This window comes from Brachyhypopomus gauderio, chromosome 3, assembly GCF_052324685.1.
Source record: "Brachyhypopomus gauderio isolate BG-103 chromosome 3, BGAUD_0.2, whole genome shotgun sequence".
In the NCBI taxonomy this organism is placed as follows: Eukaryota; Metazoa; Chordata; class Actinopteri; order Gymnotiformes; family Hypopomidae; genus Brachyhypopomus; species Brachyhypopomus gauderio.
The window spans coordinates 8,419,569-8,438,147 of record NC_135213.1 but is presented as its reverse complement, the minus strand read 5'-3'; the positions used below and the strand labels follow the sequence as shown (position 1 = coordinate 8,438,147).

Genomic DNA, 18,579 nt, shown 5'->3' with positions numbered 1-18,579 from the left:
AACTACCACCAGCTCTGAACAGCACCACCCCTGAGCAATGTGTTCTCTTTCAGAACTTGAGTTCCTCACCATATAAGTGCTCTATGTGAGGCTGATGGTAAAACATCATGGTGCTGCCTCGTGAAGCTGGTCAACACACAGAGCCTGCAGGACTGAGAGAGTTAGCTGAAAATAAAGATTAGGAATCTCTGTATCTCTCATACATGCCCCACATCACAACTTTTCTCCCCAAAATCTAATCACATTCGATTCAAATCACATCTCCTCCATGACAGTCTTTACTGCACACACCTACAGAGTTGACGAGTCCATCATGTCATCATTTTGAATTTCCCTAGTGTAATTAACGATAATCTTATCATTTTCTTGTGAATATTCAGCCATGGTACATGACTATGAATATTTTTCAGTACTTCAGTACAGACGTGTATTTCACTCCGAGTGACACTGGACGAGAAAGGCCTCTGTTGTCTAGTGTGAATGTAGCACAAAGACTGACGCCACTGCTAAACTGTCCTACATACGCTCTACAGTGGGCGCCCAGTTCGTTAGCTAAACATATGTGACGAGCTAGTCCAGGTGTAGCTCTCTGATCCTAGATGCCACACACACATCTGCTTTCATCCTCACAGCTCTGGTTCTTAACTACCCACAGTGATTGACAGCAGCTCCTGTGGGTTAAGGACATTGTGTGGGTGGGGGAGGGCGGGTCCTCTAGGAATCACAGGAGTCACAGCACTCTCAGGGACCCCCCAGAGATCCTTTCCCAGAAGGCCTTGCACAGAAAGCCTAACCTCTGGCCTCCAATTGTGTTCAGTTACTGAACGAACCAGTGTTGATTGGTAGATACTTATAGAGGAGACATTACTGTTCCCTTTCGCTGAATCTCGGCTTCCTGTTTCCCCTTTCAGTGGAGCTGTTCATCAAGATCCTAGGAGCTTGGGGTCAGTTGTGGAGAAACACACCAGAGGTCAGGAACTGTGACTAAAGTCCTGCCAACAGAGAGAGAGAGAGTAAGTGAGAGAGAGAGAGAGAGAGAGAGAGAGAGCGCAGTGCAGAGGGAGAGGCTAAAGACAGAAAGAAGGGATTACAGTCACCAAACACATGGAAGGCAAAATGCTTCTGCTGTTCATGCTATGATACATTTGCCATGTAAATAAAGTAACTGTCACACACGCGGTGAAGCACGATGGAGAAATGCTGGACATTAAAGAGAGAGAGAGAGAGAGAGAGAGAAGAAAAGAGAAGGAGAGAGAGATAGAGGGAGGAGCTGCCCTTACTTTCTCCTGTGTCTGAGCGTGAGGGAGGAGACAGAATGAAGTGAGCCATTTGCACAGAGGCACTGAGGGAGAGAGAGAGACAGGGAGGGAGAGAGAGAGAGAGAGGGAGGGAGGGAGAGAGAGAGGGAGGGAGAGAGAGAGGAAGGGAAAGGAAGCGTGAGGTGAGAGAAGCAGTGTTCTGTTTGCGGGGCGGATTGGGACCATGCTGTCGGGCACCTCTCTAGTATGGGTGGGGGCGCTGCTCCTGGTGCTGGTGGCTTCCCCGGCTTGCACCTCCGACCTCCAGCACCACGGCTACGAAGAGATGGTGCGGGCGCTGTTCGCCGTGCAGAGTCAGTGCTCGTACGTCACCCGCCTCTACAGCATCGGACGCAGCGTGGAGGGACGCCACCTCTACGTCCTGGAGTTCAGCGACAACCCCAGCATCCATGAGCCACGTGAGTGCGTGCACGCCCGCCGCCGCCCGCCCATAAAAACCTCTGGAACGTCTGCAAGCCGCGGTGACGCCCAGAGTGCTTTGATCAACGAGGTCTTCTCCCACGCCGAACTGCATGGTTGCATGTGGGGGGGTTGGGGTGACAGTTTCTCGTCACTTTTCTGAGAACACTCTGAGAGCTTTTGCTTTAATGAGAGACTTGGTGGGTGCTACACAGCTCTGTCTGTGTATGTTATCACTATGTTTCCTTCTACTTCCACTGAGTAGATCAGATCGACCCCAGCACGATAAGCGATAAACGTACATCCTGTACGTTTACTTCTCAAGCTGACAGTTGATGTCATTGAAGTGTTGCCAGGGTCACGGTGAGTGTCACTCAGTCAGCAGCTGAGTCTGTGTCTCTCACTGGAGAATTTAAATCCTGTCAACCAGTGTAAATAGGGAACTGATTACAGTGGAGTGGCCAAAAAAAAAAACGTGACAACATCTAAACAAGTGGGTGCAGAAACCGCCCCCAAAACCAGCACTGCATCTGCTCCATTATTAGACGCGCAGCCTGACTGAGGGAGGTCTGGGTGTGGGGGAGATGTTTCACTCTGCTGTTTCAGTAGACAAAAGCCAGGAGTTGTGTGTGAGCGCTGCGGGCCTCAGCCTGGCTGGCATTCTGCTGATGTAGGAGCTTCCTTCAGCACAACAGAATTGGAGGATGTGTGCATGTTCCACAATGAGGTGAAAGTGCAGCAAAACAGGAACCTGTACCGCTGGACAGGGCAAACCGAGCCACACACACTTTATTTTCCGACCTGTATGCTCCGCATATTTAAGTGTGTGTGTGTGTGTGTGTGTGTGTGTGTGTGTGTATGAGAGCAACAGAGTATGGAGTAGAGATGTAAATTTCATTGGTCCATGTCAGTGTATAAGGAGCTGTCACAAGTCCAGTAATTCAATCAATGCATGATTTACAACTCTCAGTGCAAATGAGGTTTCGTTTGAATGACAGCTCTACTAAACACACTGAAATGGGATGGTTTTAAATGTCATGACACATGGTGACTTTAATCATGAAATCACAGTCCAAAAGAAACTTAAAGGTTTTGTAAGAAATGTTTAATTTATTTTAATCTTGGTGTTTACATTTAAAAGTACCACATTGCATAGCCACATGGCACAAAGATATTAAACAACAACTCAGATTAAAACAGACGCAACATCACCAAACACCCGCAGAGACGAGCAGGTCTTGTACAAACAGCAGCCTCCCTCCACGTCTGGGGAAACGCTTAACGTGCAGAAAGGGAAGCCCCACACGCGGATGTGTGCGCACACCTCGCGGGCCTCGTGTTCTCTGTCTTACGGGCCTCGACTTCACCACTTCACCACCTCGCAGGCCTCAACTTCACCGCCTCGCAGGCCTCGTGTTCTCCGTCTTACGGGCCTCGTCTTCACCACTTCACCACCTCGCAAGCCTCGACTTCACCGCCTCGCGGGTCTCGTCTTCACTGCCTCACCGCCTCGCGGGTCTCGTCTTCACTGCCTCACGGGCCTCGTCTTCACCGCCTCACCGCCTCGCGGGTCTCGTCTTCATCGCCTCACGGGCCTTGTCTCCACCGTCTCACGGGCCTCGTCTTCACTGCCTCACGGGCCTCATCTCCACCGACTCACGGGCTTCGTCTTCACCGTCTCACGGGCCTCGTGTTCACCGTCTCACGGGCCTTGTCTTCACCGTCTCACGGGCCTCGTCTTCACCGTCTCACGGGCCTCGTGTTCACCGTCTCACGGGCCTTGTCTTCACCGTCTCACGGGCCTCGTCTTCACCGTCTCACGGGCCTCGTCTTCACCGTCTCACAGGCCTCGTCTTCACCGTCTCACGGGCCTCGTCTTCACCGTCTCACAGGCCTCGTCTTCACCGTCTCACAGGCCTCGTCTTCACCGTCTCACAGGCCTCGTCTTCATCGTCTCACAGGCCTCGTCTTCACCGTCTCAGGCTTCGTCTTCATCGCCTCACCGCCTCGCGGGCCTTGTCCTCACCGCGCTCCCACTTTTGTGTTCCAGTGGAGCCCGAGTTCAAGTACGTGGGCAACATGCACGGCAACGAGGTGCTGGGCCGCGAGCTGCTGATCCTGCTGGCGCGGTTCCTGTGTGAGGAATACCAGGCGGGAAACCAGCGCATCACGAGCCTCGTCCACAACACACGCATCCACATCCTCCCCTCCATGAACCCCGACGGATACGAGGTGGCGGCCGGGCAGGTACCAAAGGCTGGTCCGGTCTGGACCCAGTAACGCCACACTGCACACATCACACGCCCACTGAACCCAGTGGTGTAAACTACGATTCGTGCTTGCGTCTGAGGTTAGAAGAGCACAAAGGCTGATATGTGTAATCAGTATGCATCTTGATACTTAACACCTGTACCATTAACTCAGCAATTTCCCAGTGAGGGTTTTTCTTTCTTTTGAGACTATCACAATCCATAATCCATGATTTGTGAGCACATACACCAACACAACCTCTCCTTCTTCAAACAGTGAGCAATCAAACAGTAGAGTATCTGCACAGGTCAGCATCTCACACTCATCTGCCACAACAGCGCCAGGGTGGGCAAATACAACCTAACCTCTACACAAAGATCACACTGGATATTACTAACTAACCCGAATCCAGTTAAATCCTACTGGATATTACTAACATCTACTCAAAGAATTCACACTGGATATAATTTGCTACATAAATGACTCTTGAGATTCAATACGACCTATGAGTATTTCTTAAAGTAAATCAAAAATATGAACTGCAAAAATCCTCACTGTCAGTCAGTTAGTTCAGTAGATAAGTGCATATATGGTGAGAGTCTGTGTTTGTCCATCTCCCAGGGCCCGGAGCTCAATGGCTACCTGGTGGGTCGTGGAAATGCCAGAGATGTGGACTTGAATCGCAATTTCCCAGACCTGAACGGCCTCATGTACTACTACGAGAAGAACCATGGGAGAAACCACCACCTGCCCCTGCCAGACAACTGGGAATTACAGGTGGGCAACACAGTGGGGAGGCACAGAGGGGTGGAGCAGAGGGGTGGAGCAGAGGGGCAGGTCAGAAGGGTGGAGTAGAGGGGCAGCACAGAGGGGTGGAGCAGAGGGGCAGCACAGAGGGGTGGAGTAGAGGGGTAGCACAGAGGGGCAGCGGGGCTACTAAAGCAGTACAACACCACACCAGAGACACACAAGTTAGTTTTATTTCTTTGAAGAAGAAATAGAAAGTCATTTAAATGCTAATGATCTGGATATTTTGGGAACTTGGTAGATTGCTCAAAACAATGAACAGAAAACTGTCAGGAATTCAAATTTATGATCTGAAGACTCAGAAGTTAGAACTGAAATTCAGAACTGTGCTAGCAACAACAATCACACGAGTGCATTTGTGTGTGTGTGTGTGTGTGTGTGTGTGTGTGTGTGTGTGTGTGTGTGTGTGTGTGTGTGTGTGTGTGTGTGTGTGTGTGTGTGTTTGTGTGTGTGTGTGTGTGTGTGTAAACATTTGTACGTATGTTTTCTTTTCCACTTCCATATGTGAGAATCTTGCATACATGTACGTTTACACTCATTGCAGTTCTGGGTCTTGCATTACGTTTCAAAACATTCGTGTTCTGCCTGTATAAACTGGCAGTGCAAACTCAGGAGCAGTTGACGCTGCCCCACGATTGGCTGGATGAGCCGCTCTCATACAGCTCCACTCTGGCCTTTATCAAGACCCGGCAGGCCCACCTCTCACCAGCTCTGTTTAAATAAGCCCACACTGCCATGCGCATGGGGAATTTTTAGCAAGATCAGAGTTTCTCCGAACTGGGTCCTGTTATATTTCACTGTAAGTGCAGCGTGGGCGGACGAATCGGATGTGCTCAGTTTGAGGAGGTCTGGTAACTGGGTCAGTGGCAAAGCACACTGAACCAGTGTAGAGCTCAACAAGGACCCTACATCTTGTGTAAAAAAGCATGTCTGGACTTCATGTCTGGACTTCATGGCATGCCAGGAACAGCAGGAATATGGATGTTGTATCCAGCTAGATCGTCACTAGATGTCTGCTGGCAGTCAGATGCCCGTTAGGCCGACACAGAGAGGCAGGCGGCTGGGGTGGCATGGGGCGTGTTCTTGTCATGACTGCACGCTCCGTGACATTTCACCCACACGTCCTGATACTGGTCGAGTCGCTGAAAGCCGCGTGTCTTTATCAGCAGCAGCACCAGCTGGGGTCACGTTGACGGGTCCGTACAGACCAAACACGGGCACTCTCTACGAGTGGGCCCACATCCCAGCAGCCGTCTCCAAAGACCACAGGCCACAGACCGGCTGGGCCACAGCAGTAAAATCTGCAGAGGGTTTATTTTCTCTCCGGCTGCAGCGGGAGGTGTTAACACGCGCTCCACGTCCCAGATAAAGTACCCGGACGAACATTCGGGGTTCATGCTTTCTGTCCTGAGAGCCCATCTTGGTCCCTCCTGCTTATGGGATTTTATTGGTTCCTTATTGGTTCCTTATTGGTTCCTTATTGGTCCCTCCTGCTTATGGGATACTTTTTTGGTACGTGCTCTTGGTCTCTTCAGGTCGAGCCCGAGACTCTGGCCGTCATCAAATGGATGCAGAACTATAATTTTGTCCTGTCCGCAAACCTGCATGGTGGGGCGGTGGTGGCGAACTACCCCTTTGATAGATCCCGCGAGTCTCGCATAAGAGGCAAGACCACATACTCGGCCACCCCGGACGACAAGATCTTCCAAAAAGTACGCAGTCGTTAAAATACACTTTTTGTGTTTGAATTCTCGTTTAAAACATTTAGCAGTTCATGTTTATTTGAATAAATAATTTTGTGTGTAGTTGGCAAAAACATACTCGTACGCTCATGGTTGGATGCACAAAGGTTGGAACTGTGGAGACTACTTTGAGGATGGGATTACCAACGGAGCCAGCTGGTACTCTCTAACCAAGGGTTAGTGGCCCAAGGTTTCACCGCTCACTGAGATGTTTAAGTAACCAATAATTCAACAGAATAATACAGTTTCGACAGTCTCGACTACATGAATATTTCTGTTGCAACATCATCACACAGTAAGTTGTATTCACAGGTATGCAGGACTTCAACTACCTCTATACTAACTGCTTTGAGATCACTCTGGAGCTGAGCTGTGATAAGTTCCCCCCAGCCAGTGCCCTGCCCCGGGAGTGGCTGGCCAACAGGGAGGCTCTGGTGTCCTACATGGAGCAGGTAGGTCCGCCTCCCCAACCGTGACTCCGGCTGCCTTGTCTGAAACACTCAGAAGTTCGCGATCCTCTCACAGGCAAAACACATGGTCCAAATGAACAGGACTCATAAAGAAATGAGTAATAAAGTGCACAGTATTTCATTAAGAACAGCAAACAGGGACAAAAAGGATCTTGTGGTGCAGTGTTGTATTACTATCTATTTAGTATGCATTATTATGTATTTAGTATGCATCTGTATGTATTTAGTATGCATTAGTATGTATTTAGTGTGCATTAGTATGTATTTAGTATGCATTAGTATGTATTTAGTATGCATTAGTTTGTAACCAACCTGTTCCTGGGTACTTTGAATGGGAAATGGATACAAATATCCTGTTTAAAGATCCAATAAAATCTTTGCCTTGCTCTTAACAAGAAATACACTTACAAATACTAACAAAACCAATACAAAACACCCAAATGAGGGATCATGCATTATACCCAGGTCCACCATGGCATTAAAGGAATGATCTACGATGATAACAACAACCCCATCGGCAATGCAGAGATCTCAGTGGCAGGCATAAACCACGACATAACAAGTGGTTAGTACTGTTGCACTACAAGAACAGCTTTCCAAAAGATAGCCTAGCTACGTCAGCAGCGGTGTGTGGTACTGACTGTGTGTCTGGATTCATCCTGTGTGTCCCAGGGTCGGGTGGAGACTACTTCCGTCTGCTTTTACCAGGAACCTACACCGTGACTGCGTCTGCAGAAGGATACCAGCCCTCCACCAGCACCGTCACTGTCGGACCTGCAGAGGCCACACAGGTGAGAACACACACACACACACACACAGAACATTCTGGGGGAAAATGCAGAGATACAGAGAAAAATGTACACATTAAAATAATTTTAATAATAATTGATAAGAAATATTTAACATTTTCAAAAACAAAATGAATGTGTACATCAAAGTATTTCTTTTTTTCCCAGTTACACTTCTATTTGAAAACTGCAGCAAAAGGGACTAACCTGAATGTGAAAGGCCACCCAGGCAGGAAAAGCCCATCGTCACTAGCTAAGGGTCCTCCAGCCAACCTCGGCCCCAGATGAACTAGGGTAGGACGTGTCCCTGAGCAGAGACACAATGTTCCACAACGGAGCAGGAAGTGAAGGAAGACAAGAGGACCAGGTGACCCGTGTCCCCGACCTCTGTTCATGTGAAGGACACGCCCCCTGTACTCCTTTGGGATAGGTCATTCATGTTATGTTTTTCACAGGGATATTCTTTTTCTATGAGTTTCATATTTATGTAATAGGTATTTTACATAAATAATTGGAGTTATCTAATGTGATATAATGGCAGATTCAAAGAAAAGAGTGAATATAAAACACATTAGGCTGATTTAGATAATGAAATGTGACAGACGTCGTTAATCAGCAGACATTGTAGAACTGTGTTAACATACAATATTCCACAGAGCACAGTTTGCGTAATTAAGTACAATAGCAACACGGGTAATTACACAGCAATGTGTTGGAAAGTTTGTGGTAACCTTTTATAACTCATATAATAAAATATTATCATATACATTAATCAAAAGTTTCGAACAAAAGAATTTGTGACTTTATGTTACATTATAACATTTAAGGACTTTTAAGTGATGTCTTTAGTGATGATACATCATCAGCTATATATTCTGTATAATTCCGGTTACTTGCTTCTCTTTGATGTAAGACTTTGTAAGACAAAGAAATTGTTCATATTAGATATTTTTAAAGGTTAGAATAGAATAGATACTTCATTGATCCCAAAGGAAATTAGGGAAGGTCAGGAAATGGATAAGGAACATTAACATTAGAAATGCATTTTTTAACAAAATACACAAAAAGCATTATCAGAATGATAAAAGGTTGAGGTTGTCAGGAAGTGATACTTTTGCTGTACAGTAGAGGTCAGTGTTGTCTACTATAAACGAAAGCTCTTCAGCATTGTGTCAGACAAAATACACATTGTCAATCCAAATGGTATAACTCATTAAGACAAAGTGTATTTTACTCAATTTCCTATTTACATTGATATTCACATATAGAGGTTTTGAACTATAATCCTAAAATACTGACCTTATAAAAACAAACTTTTTACTCAGAGATGAGTATTTCATTTCTGTATTTATATTTATATAAACGGCTACTGGATTTTCCGTTGTTTTTCCATTAATTGTGAACACACATTTTAAAAGGCCTTTGTTAAGAAACAGGAAAAGGAAAAATACATTTCAGGAATGCGGGACACTGCGTTCTCCTTCCGGATACCAATCACACAGGACTGAGAGAGGCACACACCCCATTTCCATTCAGCCAAAGGTCGCATTAAAACACATTTGAAATGGATGACAGAGGAAACCACACACTCTTCACTGCTGAAACAGCAGTCATTTCATTTTACTGCTCAATCTATGTCAATATAATTTGCATTGTTTTAATAAAATCTAAATATTTCTAGATGTAAGATTAGAGATTGTGTTATTTTCTAGAGAGCAAAATAAATCTTAAAATATCTAAAATAAGATAAGCACTGCACAAACTATGTATTCGTTCAGGAACACATTAAAATTTACTGAGGATTCCTGGCATTGGAAGTGAGAAAAACTACATAATGCTTAATGTCAGTCTGATTTTTTTTTTTTTTACTTATTTTGTACATTTTGTTTTAGATTCTACAGATTGTTTACACATTTTATACACTTTTGTGCCAGACTGCTCCTACTTAATGTGTTTTGCCTCCAAATCTGACTACAATGCCACCCGTTATTACATTCTAATGATCTGTAAACTGATTATCTGATTGTCTTGTCTATAATCCCATTACATTCATCTCTGTTCTGTTCAGCCATTTAGACAATGTGTGTCATTCTTTACATCTTGGAATGGTCCCGATCCACTTACGGGATTCCACTGTATTACAAACAATGACGATGCACACAAAGAGAGTGGACAAATGACAAACCATAACAAAGACTGAGGGCTCACATGATGTCCCTCAATGAAAACGCCAGCGTAGGCGTGGACAACACAAGCGTTTCATGCTGTTTGAGGGGCCTGTTGTGGAGTGGGCACCATCATGTCAGAAGAGCGTACGACACTGAGCTGAATGGACCAGCGTGGCCCAGTGTATCAGTGGAATATTCTAATATCCTCCTCCACACTGTCGCCCAAGTGGCTCGGCTCTGATTCACCGGCCCGCTTGTGACAGCTCTGGCCTTCCACAGTAACAGTGGGTGTACAGACATCAAACGCAAGTCTGTTCAAACTATATGTATATGTAAATGATCAGATTGTGTAAATGAAATCTTAGACATGTTTAGATGTATTCATCCACTTAGATACATTTATTTGGGCATTTATTCATTCATATAGATTAATTGTTGCTCATGCCACATATGCTATTTTATTTCGAAGCAGAGCTTAGTTACACCAAGTTCATTAAAAGATGTGTGTGTGTGTGTGTGTGTGTGTGTGTGTGTGTGTGTGTGTGTGTGTGTCACAGCATGCCAGTGTGAGTGTGGTTTAAACCACCTCTTGACACTAGCACCTTCTCATATCACGGCTTTCCCAGAAATGTTCCTTCTGTTGTTGCCAGACTTAAGGAATTTGTATTCTGTGCTGGCACGGCACAAACCTGCTCTCAGTGGTCAACAGTGCATGGCTTAAAATCCTCATCTTTTCTCTCAGCAGTAGCAAATCTCTGAAACGCCCCTGACCTTCATGAAAGTAAGGTCACTAAAAGTGTTGAAAACAAACTAAAATACCAACAAAACTGGCCATGTGTCATGTATTACTTGCATTAGTCACTTAAAGTGTTTCAAAGACAATTTCAGTTACAAAGAGCAGACCACAACAACTTAATAATAACCTAATTAAGCCAGTTGTTTTTGCTGACATTCCAAAACTCCAATTATTACTCTTATTATTAAATGGCACTGCCCGCAAATAAACACTGTTTGTGCACTGAGACTGTTAGAATCAGGTTTTTCCAGTATTCTTACTGAATGCTGACTGCACCTGCTTCCAGTGAAATTACACAATATCTAGCCACCACTGCGGAACTCAAGGACAGATTGGAGACTGCATTATAACATGTTGTGGAATGTGCAGACAAAATCAAATGAAATCCTTCACAAACCTAAGACTCATCTTCTAATACGATGGAAGCAGGGAGTTCACAGTATTAACTTACTCTGCTTTTGAACCCACTTAAGCTTTCACTTTGATCTTTTAAACCATAATTAATTGTAATTATGCACAGGATAAGATGTCAAATGTCCTATAACAAACCATTAGAGGTGCCAGTAGGACACAACTCACTTCATGGGTCGTCAGGTATGTACATAGAGATCATCCAACATCTCCAGAAGGGTCAACACAGCCTCATTTGGCCTATTAAGACATATTAATAACCAGGGATTAACCACAGAACATAGATATAATAATATCCAGAGATTAAAACATCAACATCTAAAAAAACTGTACCTGGGCGCTATAATAACATGTTAGATATACAAACAGCAGCGCTTACACGCTGGTCAATTTAAAATCCAGCGTTTTTAATTTGTCATCGGGAGGCATAAGATTTTCCGACAGGCATATTTAAGGCAGCCTCAACGGAAAGCCCCATTCGGTGCGCCTGCAGGGCGACGTTGATGTCAGCATGGACGCACCACGTGACCAGAGCTGGATCCTCCATCGGGATGACAGCTGATCGCAGCGTTACGTAGACGCCGAGCGGGATCTCCAGCTCGTCCAGACATCACATATATGATCGCCCGTAATTCACTTTATTCCATCTGGAGAAGAAATGGGCAGCCGTGCAGAATTAATGGACGAGGAAAGTTTTCCCACCGCCGATTTATAGCAGGACGCAGCGGACAAGGCGTTTTAGACACGGACGAAATCATCGCATATATAGGTAAAAAACAAACTACAGATGTTTGTATTAGGACGTTCTCCTGTTTGATATAAGCTTTGGTTACATGGCTGCATATCGATTAACAAATCGCAGAATTAAATGACTTGAACATACTGTGCCAAACTTTTGCTTATGAGATCCGGCGGGTAGACGAGCTCCGTTATAGCTGATGATAATTATACTGGTGTATAATATTATACTGGTGTATAATATTATACTGGTGTTTAATGTTATACTGGTGATTATACTGGTGTATAATGTTATACTGGTGATTATACTGGTGTATAATGTTATACTGATGTATAATATTATACTGGTGATTATACTGGTGTATAATGTTATACTGGTGATTATACTGGTGTATAATGTTATACTGGTGTTATTCTCCTTATTCCGTTAGGTGTAGTGATTGACTTGGTGTTTTGTTGTGTGGGTGTGTTGCGTAAATGTTGGCATAACGTTAGGTCCTCTTTGATGACAAAAGGTGTAGTGAAACATGCTTGAGTTTGTTTTCATTTCTCTTTAAATATTTGTATATAAGTATAATTATCAACAGTGTGAACATTATCGCAAGACTTGAAAGCTCGCGAGCAGTAGTAAACTCCCAGTTTCCATAGCTACGCCATTTGCATTTAAATTAGACATAAATCATTGAAAGGAAAACATGTCGCAGTGTTTTTTTTTTAGCCTAAACCTATTCCACAGTTAAGTGAGTGGTAAAACAAAATGCAGCACTGCTTAAAGAGAAACGAAATGGTTAAGTCATAGAGTGTGAGTGTCCGGTACCGGAGTGCTGGGGGACGGAGGACACCGCTCAGATGCTGCACACTTGTCGCCTGGCAATTGTTGACAGTTGTCTCACCACCTGATGCGCTTGCACATGACCTATTGTGGGTCTGGGACATATGGTGTTGAGGGCTTCAATCGCTGCATTCATTCTTCAGAGTGGATGGATAGTTGGAGAGAGAGACAGAGACAGACATACAGACAGACAAGATTGATCATTGTAAAGTTGCTTTCATGAGGCAATTAATGCTGTGAGATATTAGGTAAACATGGCTTCATGGTCTAATCAGTACTCAGTGATATGTTTGGTAATTTGTTTGGTAATACTTATAATTATAAAGGGACTAACATGCACACACACTGCATGGTAGTGTTCATTGTCGTTTGATACTGTTCATCGAGGTATGGCACTGCTCATCGAGGTATGGCACTGCTCATCTTGATTTGGTACTGTTCATTGAGGTTTGATACTATTCATTGAGGTTTGGTACTGTTCATCGAGGTTTGGTACTGTTCATCAAGGTATGGTACTGTTCATCGAGGTTTAGTACTGTTTATCGAGGTATGGTACTGTTCATTGTCATTTGGTACTGTTCATTGTCATTTGGTACTTTTCATGGAGGTATGGTACTGTTCATTGTCATTTGGTACTGTTCATCGAGGTATGGCACTATTCATCGAGGTATGGCACTGTTCATCGAGGTATGGCACTGTTCATCGAGGTATGGCACTGTTCATCGAGGTATGGCACTGTTCATCGAGGTATGGCACTGTTCATTGTCATTTGGTACTGTTCATTGTCATTTGGTACTATTCATCGAGGTATGGTACTGTTCATCGAGGTATGGCACTGTTCATTGCCGTTTGGTACTGTTCATTGCCGTTTGGTACTGTTTATCGAGGTATGGTACTGTTCATCGAGGTATGGTACTGTTCATCGAGGTATGGTACTGTTCATTGACGTTTGATACTGTTCATCGACGTTTGGTACTGTTCATTGTGATTTGGTACTATTCATTGAGGTATGGTACTATTCATTGAGGTATGGTACTGTTCATCGAGGTATGGTACTGTTCATCGAGGTATGGTACTGTTCATCGAGGTATGGTACTGTTCATCGAGGTATGGTACTGTTCATTGATGTATGGTACTGTTCATCGAGGTAACAGCAAGAGCACCACTTGCTGCTGTTATCTTAGAGTCTCACCTCACAAAAGGATGGTGTCAATGCTTCTGTACATCACAGATGTGTGGGATATGTTTGGGGAACAAAGTGAGGCTTGATTCGACTTGCACGAGGAAGGTCTGAATTATTTATCCAAGTAGAAGTGTCCCATTGCACATTTGACACTTTATCTAGTCATGTTGTCATCAGTCTGTTGCTGGACACTGGAGTGAGAATTTTTCCCAGAATGCAGTAAAGTTGCAGAGGAAAACTTTGTTGGGAAAATGCTGCTGCCAGAATCCTTAGGGAATGGCTGCATGTGCTTGCCGGTGTTTGTGTATGTGTAAAAGAGAGACACTGAGTCTACAGTGATGTGCCATCTGCTTTGTGGGTCCCATGTGTACCAAGACTCATTTTACTTGCATTTGGTCCTATGATTACAGTATCTAAACTTTTTATTGGAGCTCTGAGCATTATGGGAGATACACAGTAGAGTCATGAACTGTCTGACAGCCCAGCCCAGCCCTCCCCTGTAAACCCTCACCCGCGCCTCTCACCTCTAGCCAAGACAAGTGGGGAGGTGAACGTGGACAAGTGCCAGTGAACGTCTGTGAGATAAACATGGTATTAAGAGAGTTTAAGTCACCACTTTGCTCAGTGTGTTTGTCACAGAGTTATGGCCTGTGGGAGACCTTCTACTGGACGGGGGGTGTGGGGTGATGTGCGGACGCCACATCATCTGCACGTCCAGTGTTGGCATTGAGTCAAAAGAAGACCATCACATTGTTTTAGTTACCCAAATGACTTAGCAAGTCAACAAAGGAAACTAGCAGTAGTTTTAAGCAGTGCAGCTAAGCAACGTACTGATCTACCTTAAGTTCTTTTGTTTGTGCTTCTACAACATTCTTTCTGAGAAAATGAAGCTTGTGTTGCTTAACACTGGGTCTCACGGGAATGTTAGTTGGAGATTTTAGCTGTAGGTGGTGGGCCGGAGTCCACCGCCCCCTCCACGGCTGCAGTGCATGCTTTCCTGTGTGTTGGGTATGGCCCAAAAGTTCTGATGCCTCGAGGGGCCTTAACATACAAGCTTGAGTGACCTTTGCCCTAGCTGAATGACCCTTGCACCTCCCAAACAGCAGCTACATGCCAACTCCGTCTGTCGGGGCAGTGTTCCTGTTCCTGCTTGCCTGTCAGGATGTTTGCACGGGGCAACTGCTCCACCTCTGCATTCTGCATCGTACGTTGAAGTTTCCCCTGGAATGAAAACTCCCTTCTGCAGCGCTGCCAAAGACACAACTCCCAATCCCCCTCTAAATGATGTCAGACCAGAAAACAGTGCATGCCAGATAGTGGAACAAGGGAGTGGGAGAGTAGAGGGAGAGAGAGAGAGAGTAGAGAGAGAGAGGTGCTGTGGCTTTCTGAGAAGAAGGAAGTAAATGAAACTTCCGGGTATGTTTTCAACAACTAGTGGCCTTGTATTAATGGAAACATGATAAATATAGTATAGCAGAAACAACAGCGGAGAGATGGAGCCGATATAGGGCCCCTGAATAGAGTTAGTGGTGTTGGTGGATTGGTCTTATTTACCACCTTACTTTCAACAGGCTGTCACGGCCCTCACGGCCCAGATGGCTTCGGCCTCCAGTTCTTGTGTGCTGAATCACGCTCCGTAACGGCATGTCGGAGTGACACAGATGTGAGTCAGCCCGGTTACATTCACCACTGGCTTCAGCATTGCCGTAATGCGTTAAGATCGAATCGTGAGAGCCCTTCCTTTTCCCTTTTTGTTAACGTCTTCGTTTTGGGGTGTTTGCAGACAGACATTTTGTCCCGCTAATCACGAGCTCCTAAAACAGCAGTGAAGAGTTAGGTAGTGCGGGCGTCAGATATCGGCCGTTGTTGGTTGTTCCTGCTTAGCTCGGTGCTCTTTTAACGAGTGTAATGGTTAAAACGAGGTTTGATTTGAACCAGGTGTTGCCTCCTCTCCCAGCCCGCCGTCATGTGCTGAAGACTGAAGCTGCCACACTTGTGCCACACTTGTGCCACACTTGCGCCACACGCACCTGTCACAACTCCTGTGTTTCACACATTTCCGTGGAGGCAGCACTTTTGCATATCGCTGCGACAGCACACACTGTGCATGTGTGGTCAACACCCGGCGCCGATGTGCACCGGAAACAACAGGAGCACAACACACCGAGGAAGCTTCCAGTACTGAATGGGGGTTTCGGAGGGTCAGCACCTGAGCCATTTGCCCCATTGTTGGGGTGGAATTGGTCCTGTTCAATAAATAACAACAGTCAAACAGATCAGATTTCAGCCTAGCTGTCTCTTGGCTGAAGAGCGAGGAAGGAGAAAGAGAGAGACAGTAAATGAGAAATAGATGCAGACAGAGGGAAGTAGAGTGAGAGAAAGAGAGAGAAATGTGGCAGCAAAGGTGGATTTGAATAGAGATTGCGCTGTTTGTTTGTTTTTTGTGTAGAACTTGTGTAGAGGAGATGTTTTCACAGAAGTTTCTCTAGGGCCTGGAAAACGAATGGGTGTTTGCACTGCCCCACAGAAAGGAAGGCGGGAGGAAGAAGGGGCAGGAATGGGGGCCTGGGGGTGTTGGGGGGGGGGTGGTGTTGGGGGGGGGGGGGGGTGCTGGAAACAGGACTCGTGGTGGCTGCGGGGTTGGGGACTGGTGTCCAGGCTGCAAGACGCCACGTGTGTGTGAGCAATCTTCTGGAGCTGTCTAGGCCTGCACACACGGTGTGGCTGTCTTTGGGGGGTCGGCCGGGGTCAGGGTGCTCAGACAGTAAACACAGAGCATAAGCACGTGCCTGGGCGGAAGACATATGGTGCTGTGTAAACACGCACACACACGCCCTCATGCCTATGAATCCACACACATGTACACAGTGAAATCACAGGCTTAACAAACCGGACGGAGCTCTGCATGCACTGACGTTACTTCACAATAGCACTTCGTGACCGAGATATAGCTTAAAGGCAGATTAATTATGTGTGTGTGTGTGTGTGTGTGTGTGTGTGTGTGAGTGAGTGTATGAGTGAGTGAGTGAGTGAAAGAAAGAAAATAGACACACTGGTCCTGGAGGAGAAGGTGTAGGCCTGTGTCCATAAAGTGAAATGTCATTACGCTGCCACTTTCAGCCTGATGCCCAAAGACAAGCACACACACTCACACTGTCTCCGTGTTTCTCACCATCTCTGCTCTTACTCATTAGTACAGTCTTATTTGTGGACTGTTTTTTGTTTTCATTACTTCTGCTTTTGGTTCTGAAGCTTCAGGTCCCGTCATCCTTCTGTCAGCCATCACCGTCTGGGCCCTGCTGCTTCCGCCTCTCTTCGTCCTCAGCGTGTCCACAGACAGCAGTGGCCGGAACTGTGTGTCCCAGCTCTGGCTGTGTTTCCCTGCCGCCCCTCCCTGTGGGAAGACTAAAGTCATGCATGCTCGTGCCTGGGGAAGAAGAGTGGCGCCTCATCCCTCCATCTTTCCTTCCTGTGCGTTTTTAAGACCTTTATTCTTGCATTCCATCTATTGATTCTCTTTTTGCAGTCCTCTCTCCCTACTTCTCTCTCTCTCATTCTCTCTCTCTCTTCTCCCTACCTCTCCCTACTTCTCTCTCTCTCTCTCTCTCTCTCTCTTCTCCCTACCTCTCTCTCTCTCTCTCTCTCTCTCTCTCTCTCTCTCTCTCTCTCTCTCTCTCTCTCTCTCTCACCTACCTACCTTGTCTCATCTCTGTCAACAGGACCACATGTTTGTCTGTCTCTCTGGTGTCCATGTGGCAGTAATGCGGCCTCCTCCGCTCTCTCTCTCTCTCTCTCTAGGGCTGTCGCGATAACCGCAGTATAGCAATACCGCGCTATTGACGAGAAAATCGCAACGTACGGGAATTAACCGCAACAACCGCAATATTTGTGTTTTTTCCCATGCGAGGGGAAAGTGCCTGTGCAAGAGTTAGTCATTTTCCCATCAACCCCCTGTTATCATCCGGTGCGGCTGATCAACAATCCGTCTCCTTTTTTCAAAGATGGAAACTATGGCAGATGCTCTGGTCAAAAAACAAAACGCGACTTCGCCGGTTTGGGAGCATTTCGGGTTCAAGTCAAATCCACGCAGATCCACTCGCCTGGTGGCGCGTCAATGAGGCTAGATTTCCTCTGCTCTCCAAACTCGCCCGCAAGTACATGTGCATTTGTGCAACAAGCACACCATCAGAGCGAGTTTTTAGTACTGCCGGGAATATTGTTAGCCCTTTCCGCTCCTCACTGAAACCACATAAGGTGAATATGTTGGTTTTCTTAGCGCGCAACAGGGACGTGACAACTCAGGTTTAAGCTGAGACGTTATTCTTCTGGTTAAGGAAAGATTTCGTTTTATTGATTTATTTATTAAATTCTCTTTTTGTGTTTAAAATCTCGTTTAAAATATTTACCCTACACTTTTAAGAAAGCGAAAGAGCATGGTGTTCTTACTGCATCTCATTTGACTTCTGTGTTCTCTATTTGACAATAAACACACATTTAACTGCTCTTAAAACTGTCTTCTTTGCAATTTAAAAACAATAAGAACCCCTTTACAATAAAAACAATAAAACAATTATATAGCTCTAAAATTAAGATTTTAGACGACAAATGACGCATATCGCGTCATACCGCATATCGCGGTGTTGAGCCACCATAAATAACCGCAGGGGAAATTCTTT

At 45.6% G+C, this 18,579-nt stretch overlaps 2 protein-coding genes across 3 annotated transcripts in view; both read left to right on the top strand.

The window, feature by feature from the left end:
* The first annotated feature begins 1,482 nt into the window (after positions 1-1,482).
* cpn1 (carboxypeptidase N, polypeptide 1) lies at positions 1,483-9,846 on the top strand. Its single transcript, XM_076999313.1, has 9 exons — positions 1,483-1,717; positions 3,769-3,965; positions 4,590-4,745; positions 6,311-6,487; positions 6,582-6,693; positions 6,830-6,969; positions 7,453-7,552; positions 7,660-7,778; positions 7,944-9,846. Exons 1-9 carry the CDS (start codon positions 1,483-1,485, stop codon positions 8,061-8,063), a joined length of 1,356 nt encoding a protein of 451 aa, XP_076855428.1. The 3' UTR covers positions 8,064-9,846.
* A 1,808-nt stretch (positions 9,847-11,654) lies between these two features.
* dnmbp (dynamin binding protein) overlaps positions 11,655-18,579 on the top strand; it is a 33,483-nt gene continuing 26,558 nt past the window's right edge. For both annotated transcript variants that reach the window (XM_076999309.1, XM_076999308.1), the window contains exon 1: positions 11,655-11,919. The gene's annotated coding sequence lies outside the window, so the exon portion shown is untranslated. The remainder of the gene's footprint in view (positions 11,920-18,579) is intronic.